This window comes from Haemaphysalis longicornis, unplaced genomic scaffold (assembly GCF_048455015.1).
Source record: "Haemaphysalis longicornis isolate Haplotype H1 unplaced genomic scaffold, Haemaphysalis longicornis Haplotype H1 scaffold_5, whole genome shotgun sequence".
Taxonomy (NCBI): domain Eukaryota; kingdom Metazoa; phylum Arthropoda; class Arachnida; order Ixodida; family Ixodidae; genus Haemaphysalis; species Haemaphysalis longicornis.
This window is the reverse complement of record NW_027526385.1, coordinates 25841944-25855608: the sequence shown is the minus strand read 5'-3', so window position 1 is coordinate 25855608 and position 13665 is coordinate 25841944. Positions and strand designations below refer to the sequence as shown.

Sequence of the window (13665 nt, the reverse complement as noted above, 5' to 3'; positions counted from 1 at the left end):
TTTTGTTGTTATTCTTGAGTCAACCTTTTCGCTCAAATATATATATATAAATATATATATATATATATATATATATATATATATATATATATATATATATATATATATATATATATATATATATATATATATATATATATATATATATATATATATATATATATATAGTTTGGTAAAAAAAACGCACAAAACCCGCGAGAAAATTCGAAAAGTAAAGACAGAGGCCCACGAGAAGAACATTAAAACAATAAAAGTCCTTTACTGCTGTTTCACGAAGAGTTTCTTCAGAGTAGAGTATAAGCTGGTTTCAGTGTTATATATATACAGAAGGTAGCAAGGGAGAGGAAAGGGAAAGGGAAGGGAGAGTTCGTACAACGGGATCACTGTTGGAGGGCAGCGAAAAAAAACGAGAAGTGGAAGAGGGAAGAAAACAGAAAAGATATCCAAAACTCACAATAACGTGGTTTCAATATGAGAAAGAAGAACGAAAAAATCGATTTAACAATGTACAGGTCCGCGCAGAAGTAAACGGAGCATGGGAGCGGTGGCCGAACTGCATCGCTGCGGCCCGTATGGGCGCCGACGGGAAACATGGAGCGCCGGTCAAAGAGTGTGTTCGCACTGCCCCCGTCGCCCTATCTGATATGTTTAATCGCCGCTCTGCTGGCGTGTAATGCTCGGCGAGACGGTCTTCAAAAGGCAGCGTTGGGCTATAGAGGGGCGCTGGTTGCATTGGCGCTCGCAGGTATCAGCGGTGACCGAATCCGCTGCTCATGAGCTGCACGAAGCTGCGCGCGCCCGCAAACGTGCCTTGTTGCGCACCCTAAAGGGCGGCATAAAATTGGAGGCCACTGCGGTTTGGCATAGCATGTCATTGCGATATAATTAATTGTAAGCCGGCAACAAAATTGCCATGTACAACATAGAAAGCACATTAACAGACATTTTCCTTGTTTGGAAAAAAAATCTCGCTTTCGAGATTTCTTCTTTAATTTTGATTTTGTCCCAAGTTATTGCAGCTGGTCAGTCCTGGTGGGTTCTAAAGAAAGGAAAATAAATGTCCATGCGGTGGAAATTTTGTATTGGAGAACACCGTAAAGAATAGGTACAATCGTTGCCCGCTATTACAGCCGGCCTCATACGGCTCATATTTTGTTGTCGCATTAAAACCGAGGTTGTTATTTTTAACGAGCACCTTAAATTATTTAAGAAAGTGCTGCAGGTTTAAATAAAACTCCGCATTGAATTGAAAGATGGCTTCGCCGCATGGCCTCAATGTCTTGCAAAAACGCGCCGTCAAGGCCTCAAAATGACCGATGACGAGTTTAGTCGTCATGGCCGATGGCGATCATACTGTTAATCGGTTAATTTGGTACAAAATGTTATGATGGGTATCATCGTCAATGGGAGCGAAAGGGTTAATGCGACAATCAAATATGCGCCATACGAGGCCCGCTGGAATAGCAGGCAACGATTGTACCTATTGTTTACGGTGTTCTCTAATACAGAATTTCCACCGCATGGACATTTTCTATTTTCCTTTCTTCAAAACATACCAGGACTGACCGGCAGCAATACCTTTGGACAAAGCCAAAATTAAAAAAGAAATCTCGTAAGCGAGATTTTTTTTTCCGAATTTGGAAAATGTCTGTGAATGTGCTTTCTATATTGTACATGGTAATTTTGTTGCCGGCTTACAATTAATTATATCGCAATGACGTGCTATGCCAAACCGGAGCGGCCTACAATTTTATGCCGCCCTTTACAGCGCGCAACAAGGCTTGTTTTCGGGCGGGCGCAGCTTCGCCAGCTCATGAGCAGCGGATTCAGTCACCACTGATGCCAGCGAGCGGAAATGCAACCAGCGCCCCTCTATAGCCCAGCGCTGCCTTTTGAAGACCGTCTCGCCGAGCATGACACGCCAGCAGAGCGGCGATTAAACATATCAGATAGGGCGGTGGGGGCAGTGCGAACAGACTCTTCGACCGGCGCTCCATGGTTCCCGTCGGCGCCCATACGCGGCGCGACGATGCAGTTCGGCCACTGCTCCCGTGCTCCGTTTACTTCTGCGCGGACCTGTACATGCTTTTTTCAGTGTCCCGAGGAAAGATTGTCATTCGCAGCTGCACAGATAGCGCCGATCAAATATGCGCCAATATGTTAAGCCTAAAGTTCCCATCCCCCGAGCCGGCCTGAACGCCCGAGCAACGCAAGCCGTTTGCGGGCTCAGCGGGCTCTCATTGGCTGTGGCCTCACGACGATCTCAACGACGGCACGACTGCATCTGGCTTGCCAGTCGCACGTCGTGAGCCTCCTCCGACCAGCGATCGACGCCAAAACGGGTCCAACGATCAATCGTAACGATCAATAAATTGTAACGATGAATCGTAACGATCAATCATTTCTAACGATCGATCGTAAACGATCAATTCTAACGATCAATCGATATGCGAATCGCGTGCACTAGTCGTACATGTGTTCAACGCTTTAGTTGGCTACCTCTGCGCCAAAGGTTTTGCAATTACTGCGAACCATTCCATGGTTTTGAATGTTCCAGTAACAGCCAAGTCTGGGGTTGTATTTGTCCATAACAACTGTCAATAATATTATTTACACTTTTTTGCTATTGAATGTCATAAAATGCGGTCCTTTATTAGGTTCATGAGAACTAAAAGATTACCGCATAAATTTTTGAAAACTTTTTAGAGGAGGTGTCATACGTTAAAACAGCTTCTACAATCCGGTCGTCCAAATTAGAATTATGCCATGGTTTTACAACACTTAACTATAATATTTGTTGTTGTACACGAAGGGGTACACAACAAAGAACAATAATTCATCAATGGGGCATTTGAAATACACAACCCATTGCTTAGTAAATCAAACGCGCTTCCCTATGCTCACTGGTTGTAAAAGTTCTTATCGCTAAAATTGATAACTCTTTTCTGTAAGGATGACAGCGCCGATAAACCCCGTCAGGACGATGCCCCCGCTCCCTTCTTGTGGCCTTGTGGCGTCCCCCTCCTTGGGTGAAAGCGATGGGCGGCCTCTGCACACGCCAGCGAGTCGCAACCCTTTGTGTGGGCCTCGCCGGCGGCTTTTTACGCGGCGTCGGGGAAGGCTTTTCTGTCCTCCTGACCTTCGGGGACGGCCAGGGGAAAGCAGAGATCAAAACCCTTATTGGCATGTGCGCTGCTGGGGGGAGGCGGCTTGGCTTGCGCCTTGCTCGCGCATGCTTCGTCGAGTTTGTTCGGAGCTGCGGCCCAGAGCGGTCGCATCAAGACTTGCTCCCTTGGCGGTTTCTGGGCGCCAGAGCCCCACGAATTCCTCGCCAACCGCGTTGCGGTTCGGCACCTTTTTTGGCCTCCGAGCCCCCATCAGAGATCGCGCCGCGATACCCCCCTTTGTGTGCTGCGGCGCCTCTTAATTGTAATTCAGTTTTCGTTTTGTCTTGTGTATGTTTCGTCGTATCCTGTAAATAAGTGTAAATAGACTTCTTCTCTTCGTCATCTACTGGCCTCGTCTCATCATCGGGTCCTTCACCACCCTCCACGACGACACCAACCACCTTCAACAACGAACCTAACTTTACTGGCGCAGCCCGACAGCGTCGTGGACGTTACCTGTGGTTTAGTTAACGAAGTGGTGACTCAGTGCGGGCCGAGAGGCGACTTCGAGTGTAGGAGAGAAGGGAAGCTGACAACACGCAAGGACACGACGAAGCTGGACGGCTGCGAGCCGCCTGCAAGACAGCGGATCCGTTAGTTCAACTGCCGGGAAGAAGACATCCCTGGACCCACCGATCTCCACGGGAGAGAAGGGGGAGTGCTGTGCGCGGTGCAGCTTGGCGGCCAGATCATCGCCGGTGAGTGGTCTGTCCCTGCACCTTCCTCTTTGGGGGACATCCTCATCGCCAGACACAGCATGGCCAGGGACAAAGAGCTGGAGGTTGAACGCTCAAAAACGCGAGAGCTCGAGCAGCTCTTAAGGTTGGCTGAGGCCGAATTTCCGGTGCGACCGGGTAACGAGAACGTGGTGCGGCCATGCTGCAGTTGCGGGCAGACCACACACTCGTGCGTGGACTGCCGCGTTTACCTTCGTCTCGACCGTGACGCCAGCCCACCCCCACCAATGGAACGCTCGGTTGAGGTAGATGGTCCGGAGTCAGGCGAAAAGCCGCGTCTCGTCACCGCGGCAGTGGCGGGCGTCTCCAAAACACGGCCTAACAAAGTAAACGGCAGGCTAGTGGGACCGAGGGTCACAGCTAAACCGTTCCAGCTAAGGCTGGACAGGCTCAGCGAAACCGTACGGCTGAGAAGGATTCTCACTTCGTATCAGTTGACCAGGGCGGGTAAATCGGTTTCAATGGCAGAAACGTCTCTTAAAGGGGCAACTGTGGGCCCCGCTATTTTTTCCTCGTCGAGGGCTATGGTCGGTGGCACCTCGGCTACACAGCCAAAGGCAGCGGAGGCGGCCGGCCAGCCCACGGGTCAGGCAGGTACGCCCGCCGCGACGGCATGTCCCGGGAAAGCGGGGGCGGGCTGTGTCAGCGCTGGTCCAGGGGAGGCAGATGAGCCTGGCAGGAGTGACTTCTCTTCACTGAGCGAAACTGAGGCGGGAGCATATCAGCGGATCAGGCCCGATAAACCGGCTTCATCACTGGGCGATTCACGTCGAAATGCTATCGCGGGCCTTTCTACTCGGCGTGTGTCGGTGGCTATTGCCGGCGACTACCCGGCTACGCAGCCGGGGGCAGCGGAGTCCGCAGTTCAAGCCACGGGACAGCCAGGTGCACCCACCTTGACGGCACTCGCCGTGGCGGGCTCCCGCCGGGATTGGCCACGGAGGGCATATGAGCCGGGAAATATCGAGGCGCCTCCGCTGAGCGCCAGAGAAGCGCCCGGTCAGATCGCCAACGAACAATCTCTACCGTATCCTGGCCGGCTCGGTCGAAACGGTGTGCTCGGGGCAGATGCAACCGCAGACGTTTGTTGTAAGAATACCCCTGCAGCCAGTGCTGCTGGCGGCAGCATGCCCACCCGAGATCCCCTGTTTCGAGAAGTCGCTATCCGGGAGGGATAGAGGCTTTAACGGTCCCCTGAGTGAGCTTTTTGGGGCACAGAAGCCGAGACCCAGTTCCGCCGCGTTGAATGCTAAGAAACGGTTGCTTGCGGTCGGAGCGAATCAGGATCAGGACTCAGAAGTAAAAACAAGGGGCAACGAAAGGCAAGCTGGAAGCAACTCGGCATGCCAGGGAGGGAACAATGGCAAGCGCGCACAGGTAAACGTAAGCGTCTCAAAGCCCGTGCTCCTGGTCATGCGGGTGGCTCTGGCGGTGGGGGTTTCCCGCGCGGGCTGCAGAGGCGGATCACCTGATGCCGCGGCGAACGCCGAACATCGCGATTGGTGCAACAACCAGGTGGACTCTCACCTCGAGGCCGCACCCGATTATTTCGAGTGCTACTGGTGGAGGGAAAAACTGTGGTGCACTGACTGAACTCTCATGAACGGTTTTTTTTTCGCTGCTGTGGTTTTTTTCCCCCCATAAGCTAGCGGGGGCGATAGCGTTCACCTTGCGTTTTGTTTCCTAATTGCATTGTTCTTGTCGCTGCCCTTTTCCTTCTTCGCTCCCCTTGGTGCTCGCGAGCGAGTATCACTTGGTGCTCGCGAGCGAGCGAGCGAGTGTGCCTTTGCCTTTGTTTTTGTATCCCGCACGCGGGTACTTTGCTAGTTGCATGATGTTCCCCTGGAGTGTAATACATCCTTTGTGTTTTATTTCTTTTGCGTAGTATTTCTCTTTGTGCTTTGCTCGCAAGCGCAAATTTCGCTTGCATGCATGGACGTCATCAAGGGATATTCCTCACGGGTTTTTTTGTTGTTGTTGTTGTTTGGGTTACGGCGCTGTAATCACTTGGTTTTGGGTGCCTGTAGTAGTCCAAGCAGTCCTGACACAGGCTTTTGATGGGGGAGCTGTAAGGATGACAGCGCCGATAAACCCCGTCAGGACGATGCCCCCCCTCCCGTCTTGTGGCCTTGTGGCGTCCCCCTCCTTGGGTGGAAGCGATGGGTGGCCTCCGCAGACGCGAGCGAGTCGCAACCCTTTGTATGGGCCTCGCCGGCGGCTTTTTATGCGGCGTCGGGGAAGGCTTTTCTGTCCTCCTGACCTTCGGGGACGGCCAGTGGGGGAGCGGAGGTCAAAACCCTTATTGGCATGTGCGCTGCTGTGGGGAGGCTGCTTGGCTTGCGCCTTGCTCGCGCATGCTTCAACGAGTTTGTTCGGAGCTGCGGCCCAGAGCAGTCGCATGAAGACTTGCTCCCGTGGTGGTTTCTGGGTGCCAGAGCACCACGAATTCCTCGCCAACCGCGCGGCGGTTCGGCACCTTTTTTGGCCTCCGGGCCCCCATCAGGGATCGCGCCGCGATACCCCCCTTTATGCGCTGCGGCACCTCTTAATTGTAATTCAGTTTTCGTTTTGTCTTGTGTATGTTTCGTCGTCTCCTGTAAATAAGTGTAAATAGACTTCTTCTCCTTCGTCATCTACTGGCCTCGTCTCGTTATCGGGTCCTTCACCACCCTCCACGACGACACCAACCACCTTCAACAACGAACCTAACTTTACTCTTTCTTTCTTTCAACACTTTTCACAAAACTGCATTTAAAATATGCAACATTGGTAGTGAAATGCAAAACGGCACAGTCTTACACCGTATAACGTTAGGTGGTCTAAGAGCGGCCTAGTTTTTAGATATTTTATTATTTAATTACTAAACCCTTGAACCCTATATGAAATACACACGGTGGTTGCCGGTATCATGCTGGGAGGTCAAAACAGTTTCTCTGCCTTGTACGCGCTTCGTTCTTATCATTGCCATTTAACTTTAACGTGTCGTCTGTCAGTATACTTTCCTGTTCTCTCTCCTTCTCTCTCCTGGGGAAGTCCACGGGCAGTTTTTTTACATTTGCTTCCGTTTCATGTCGGTATACTTATATATAATGATTAGAATCTACAAATAACACAAATACATAATTTTTTATGATGTAAAACAGAAGGAATACTTAACTAAGCGTATAACGTTATGTATCCACGTTATGTATTCAAGCGTATGTATGTACATAGCGTATGCACATAACGTTATGTTTTCAAGCGTATAGCGTTATGTATCAAACCTCATGTATCCACTTCGGAAGTTTAAAGAACACATGAATGAAATGAACCGTAAGTTCATAAGAATTGTAACAGGTTTTTATTAAACATTTTCAGCCAGCTTTTTAACGCGAACATTAGATGCAACTGCACATCAGAAGGACTGTTTTGTTTACCGGTTCTAATTGGCCTGCACTCCTTTTTTGTTCTTGTTCATTGGTATGTTCACTTACAGTGTATGCGGAACTATTTAGACCTGTGCGCTATTGGCGAGGTAAGTTCCGAATTTACACTTTTTAATATACATTCACAGGCTGTATTGCAAGCCACAGTCATCTGTAATGGCACGTCTTTAAAATTTATTTCGATCAGCAAGTAGGAGGTTGAAGAATAGGGAATCGTTCACTTTTTTGTGCAGACTAGAGACTCCTAAAGAGGCCGTCATGGTCAAGTATCCATCACAAAATGTCGTGGTATATGGTTATAGGGCTGTTAAAGTTTACAATGGTGGAGTCAAGATATCAATTAAGACGATTTATTTACATGGGTAAATACCCCGGCCAGAATGACTGAAGTGCTCATTCCTATTTTTTTCCTAAAAACGTTTAATCCTGATGCGGGAACAAGCAATTTTTAATTGTCAGTTACTTCAAGCACTTTCTTCGAATGATTTCGAATTTTCTCTAAGGAAAAAAAACTTTAACTTCGACCTAGATACCGTTATTTCCCGCATAGAATATATTTTAACTTGTATGAGAACTTTTAAAGCATTGATTTAGCTTCCGAGGCTGATATTTCATTTCAGAACCATTTTGAGTCGTAAAAAAGAACAATATTGCCAGTGTTTCGCAATATATTAACAAATTGAGTATACATTTATGTTTCAACATCACAACCGCCTGTTAAATAGCGGTATTTTCTACTACGGTAAAGCTCAGTTTCTTATATGCGCATATTATATTTTTCTTACAATAAATGGTGAAAGATACTTAACTTTCTACGCGTGCACTATGCTTCTACTAAGCTAAAACGTATGAAAAGAAATAGTAACAAATGTCTAATGACCATGTTTTACCTCACAGAAATCCGAACAAGTTCTAACAAATTCTTCTGCAAAATTTGGCACGGTGAGTGTGAATTTAGATTACTGAACGTTTAGAAAAGTATGTAAAAGCAACATTTTCACTTTACGTGATATGACTGTCGTATACCCTGCTCTATGCCTAAAAAAGAAGCTTGATTTTGGGAATTTTGCACCCTAATTGCCACTTTGATACGGCAATTAAAGGTCTTGAACATTGGGTATGCTGCAATCCCCTCAGCAGCACCTAAATTACTTTGCAATAAAACAAACGTGCTTGAAGGTACTCGTGATTCAGCGGTTGTTGCACGTGTTGCCGAAATCTCCGCAGATATTGTCAGAGATTTTATAACATTAAAAAAAATGTTAGAAAAAGCAGTCTTGGGGAGAAAAATATGATAATTAACGCAAAAATAAATATTACTGCATATTTTTATTTTATGCGAAAAGAACGATTTCGAGTCATGTAACACTTTTTTTCAATCGCTTGCAGTGTCTGGGCCAGTCAATATACAGCTTAATCTTCAATTCTTCCTTCAGTAAGTACTTAATTATGTGACCTTACGATTTAATTGTGTATATTTTATCAATTTTAACGTAAAATATTTCAACTTGCGGAGTAATTTGTTCAGGGAAGATGGCGGCCAGTCATTTTGATTGATTGATTGTAAGATTTACCGCGCCGATGCAACGCAGGCGATGAGGTGCGCCGTAGTGGAGGGCGCTGGAATAATTTTGACCGCCTGGGGTTCTTTAACGTGCGCCGAAATCACGTACACACGGGCGTTTTTGCTTTTCGCCTCCACCAGAAAAGCGGCCGCCGCGGCCGGAAATCGAACCTGCGACCTTGGGCTCAGCAGCGCAACGCCTTAGCCAGTGAGCCACTGCGGCGGGTTCCGGGCTAGTGATTTCAGTAACGTTTTTCACACAGAAAGATTATGCGGGTTAACCATCGCATGGTATATATATGAGGCGTATTAGTGACCTTAATACATTTTTTTGTAGAAACGAATTAGCGAGTCTTTGCGAACAGACTATTTAAAAATGAAATTAGAAATGTTACAACCGCTAGAAATGCAGGGTGAAAATCCTGCTGCCCCACGAGTAACCTTCGTTTTCTGATGTTCCATTTTCCCGTACCGGGGGCTGACACACGTTTTGTCGTCATCCTTCATCAAGTTGACCTGTAAATAACTTCCTGACGCCGTAAGTGTCATCGCAGTGCTTAGCTGAATGTGCGGTTGCTACAGGACAGCGGCTGTCGACTTCGGCGCGCACGATCTAAGTTCGAAGAGAAAGAAAGAGAACTCAAGTCCAACGAAAGGGAGATGTTTGGTGGAAACGTGGGACATCGTACTAAATAGTTGTTGCCAGGCACAGGAGGCAGTGACGCACATCAAAACGCACAAAGAACGTTTATGAAAGCGTTTAGTAAGAAACCAGTGTCCGAAAACGCGCAAAGAATACGGGGAAGATGTGGGTGTGTCAAACAATGCTGGCAGTTGTATTTAGGCTTCTCGGAATCTGCAAAGCAGCAAGCCCTGCTCGAGCAACAACCCGTGCAGAATCAATAAGGCGAATATCTTTAGAAGCAGAGATTACTGAGAGCGCGCAGATGCAATAAGGATAGCATGAAAGGGAGGTTGGCTTCACGGCCTTGCATAAATTTTTTTGTATAACGCAAAGAGTTGTGGACAAACACTACATACGGTACTGCCATGGCCCATTCAGGGTAGAAAGAGCACATCGGTATTGGTCGCGTAAGACCTTCAGTGAAGCCGTTAGTTTTCTCAGAATACAATGCTGCCAGCTTACCATAGGCTGAACAGGCACCGCCATTGTACGTGAATAGCTTCTTATGTGCTGTGTGGTGAACGATCAGATTTCATTAAGAAAGTCAGCTATGTATGTGGCGGAGCTGGTAAACAGGGATTGTCTAACAGCAAATTGCGCCGCCTAAAGGCTGCCCACCCCGTATTTACTGGCCACTGATGACCCGCAGAAGGATGTTTATCAGTTAGAAATTCTCGGTGGGAATGTCCAAAGGGGAAGACAGCCCGCCTTGAAGAGCTTCCTGAGTTTTGTGACGTTGGCATGGGTCGCAGTTTTGAACAGTGCCGTGGAGAGGGCCGTGGAGCCCAGGCCAGAAAAAAAAACCGTGCACATGCTGAAGCGTGAGAAAAGTGCCGATATAACCAACCGAGAGCAGACTGTGAATGCGTTAAAAAACCGCTGATGGCAGGTGTACTGAAAGAACAAGTACGAACTGATTTTTGTTACGGTGGGCGAACCGTCTGTACGGAAATTTTTGAAGGTGTAATCGGTGACTATATGCGCCCGTCAAAATCAAATCTGGGTGAAGGCGCCCGGGAGCTTCGACTGACTCTGGAACGATCTGCAATCAGGAAGCTGCGATCTACGCCCACCAGAGGCCAGTAAGCCGTTCACGCCGACTGAAAAGGGGCTGCAACACGCCAGCTCTCCGCAGTTCGGCAGCGGTGCACATCGACTTCGTGTCTCAATTGCATCTGCTTTTGCAGGTGAGGCATTCCGTTTTGGAATATTCCTATGTGTGGTTTGCACCGCTGCCGAACGCACTTGTTCCCCTTGTCGTTTTCGTTTTTTACTGTACTTGACTGCCCATTGTTCGCTCTAGTCATGACGAAGGACGATACTATGAAGGCAATTCATGATCTCCGGCGCGACATTCGAGCGGATCTCCGTGCTGTAAAGGACGGATTGACTGAGATGAATAAGCTGAGAGAGATGATAGAAAATGTTTTGAAAAAAAACAAGGAACTGAAGGCTGAAAATTCCAAGTTGTCCCGTAGAATTGAGGATCTGGAGCAGTACCAGAGGCTGAATAACTTGGAAATAAAAGGCGTCCCCCTCGACGGGGAACCCATCACCGTGCTAAAAAAAATGGGCGCACTCGCTAAGGTAGAATTAACGGATGCTGACATCGATGTATGCCATAGAGTGCCCACTGCACGGCATGATCAGTCAAACATCATCGTCCGCTTCGTCCAGCGGACAAAAAGGAATGATGTACTCGCAAAGGCTAGAAAGCTGAGAATGACTGCCACGGACCTTGGTTTCGAGTCATCTTTCCCTGTCTACGTTAACGAGCACTTAACGAGACAGAGCAAACAGCTTCTTGGTGCTGCGGTTCAGAAGAAAAAACAGGTGATTTGGAAATTTGCTTGGACCGCTGGAGGGAAGGTGTACGTGCGGAGAGACGAACAGCCTCCCGCCTTGCGTATTGCTAGCATGGCAGACCTGGACAAGATGACCTCGCTGCCGGGGTAAAAGGTGTTCGTTGACATGACGTGGCGATTACAGTGTTCAGTCACAAATGCAAGTTTCTGAAGCAAGTGAATATCATGATGTATGTGCTTTAAAAAATTTGTTTAAAGATCGTCCTAAGCAGTTTTCTGTGTTCCATTTAAACGCTCGGAGCCTCAGGAACAAACAAGATGAATTGTGTAGTCTATTCCAATCCATTTCCTACACTTTTGATGTCTTGCTTTTTACGGAGACATGGGTGGGTGATAAAAAAGCCCCAAATTTTCCCAATTATGTATATAACGGGCTGACGCGTACACATGGCAGGGGTGGGGGCGTTGCCATTTATGTTCAGCAAACAATACCTCATGAAGTAGTAGCAGAATTTTCTTTTATCAACCCTGACATCGAATGCTTAACTGTGAATATGGGTATTTGTACCGTTGTTGTTATTTATCGCCCACCCGCTGGGAACAAACTTCATTTTTTTGAATTTCTAGAAGACCTATTTTGCCACCTTTGCAGCAACTGCAGGTCCTTTGTAATTATGGGTGATTTAAACATAAATATGCTGGTAGATGATGCTCCATCCCTACAGCTTAAAGAACTTATTAATTCCTTCGCTTGCAGAAGCCTTATTACTAAGGCAACACGACTCACTGGGAAAACCGCAACGCTATTGGACTTGTGCATTTCAAATGTGCATCCACCTGATATCGCTGCAGGTGTCTTATCACTTGACATAAGTGATCACTTGCCTATTTTTTGCTTCTTGCCGTTATCACGAAAAAGAGAAAATAAACAGCATGAGCTGACGCGTAGGATTGATGAACACAGTTTGAACCGCTTTCGCTTACTTGTATGCAATACAGATTGGAGGTGCATACTCATTGAAAAAGACCCAAACACTGCGTACAACAAGTTCTATGAAAAGCTTTTCACATGTTATGACATAGCATTTCCTCTCAAGCGAGGTAAAGCAGGCCTTAGGAAAACACGAAAGCCCTGGATTAGCGCAGATTTGTTGAAAAAAATTAAAAGGAAGAATAAAATGTATCATTCTTTCGTAAAAACCGGCGATAGAAATAAGTTCAACTCTTATAAAAAATTTCGGAATCAGTTAAACGCTGAGATAAAAAAAGAGAAAATCAGATATTACGAAAACTTATTCTCCAAAATTAGTGGTGACCCTAAAAAAGTGTGGAATGAGATAAAAAAATCTGACTTCAAAAAAGCATAGCAGCCCTACACTTAATATAGAAACGCCCACTGGAGCGTTGACCGGTGAAAGTGCTGCTTCAGCAATGAACACATATTTTGTAAATAGTGCTAATTACGATGAAACTCCTCTTGTTGATGTCGATGTACAAACACTCTGCTTGACCGAGTTTGCGCTTATGAATTCAGTAGCCCTAACACCTGTCACACCGTCCGAAATTGAAACAAGCATCAACAACATTAGGAATAATGTTGCCGCTGGTATCGACGAGATAAAAGCAATTCCAATTAAATATGTTGCCGACATCATATCTCCAGTTTTAACCGCCATCATAAATACAACTTTTGAAACTGGAATTTTCCCCGACCGTCTTAAAATAGCCAGAATATCTCCTGTACATAAAGGCGGCAACGTAAAGGAATTGTCAAACTATCGACCGATTTCTGTCCTACCTGTCTTGTCGAAAGTATTTGAGGGTGCCATAAAAAACAGATTAGAGAATTTTTTTAATAAACATGAGGTAATTAGCAATATGCAGTATGGTTTTCAGAGAGGGAAATCAACAGAACAAGCGCTTCTAAGTATCAAACATGACATTATACTTAATTTTGAGAATAGACTGTACACTCTAGGACTATTCGTTGACCTACGCAAAGCATTTGATTCTGTATGCCACGATGTTCTCTTGACTAAGTTACAAAAATACGGTGTTCGAGGCGTTGTGCTAAAATTAATTGCAAGCTACTTAGCTAACCGCAACCAATTTGTGAAAGTGAACCAAGCGTCGTCATCAATTTTAGGCATAAAAAATGGTGTACCCCAGGGATCCATACTTGGGCCATTGCTGTTCATCATATACATAAATGATCTGTGCCATATTCCTGACTCCCCCAAATTGATCATGTATGCCGATGACACCAATATATTTTTACAGCA

General features: G+C 46.6%; 1 protein-coding gene across 3 annotated transcripts in view; it reads left to right on the top strand.

The window, feature by feature from the left end:
- The window catches only part of LOC144137964 (uncharacterized), a 48795-nt gene that overhangs the window by 12904 nt on the left and 22226 nt on the right, over positions 1-13665 (top strand). For all 3 annotated transcript variants that reach the window (XM_077670000.1, XM_077669999.1, XM_077669998.1), the window contains 3 exons: positions 7380-7418; positions 8227-8271; positions 8719-8764. In XM_077670000.1, the coding sequence (XP_077526126.1) occupies positions 7380-7418; positions 8227-8271; positions 8719-8764 (130 nt within the window). The remainder of the gene's footprint in view (positions 1-7379; positions 7419-8226; positions 8272-8718; positions 8765-13665) is intronic.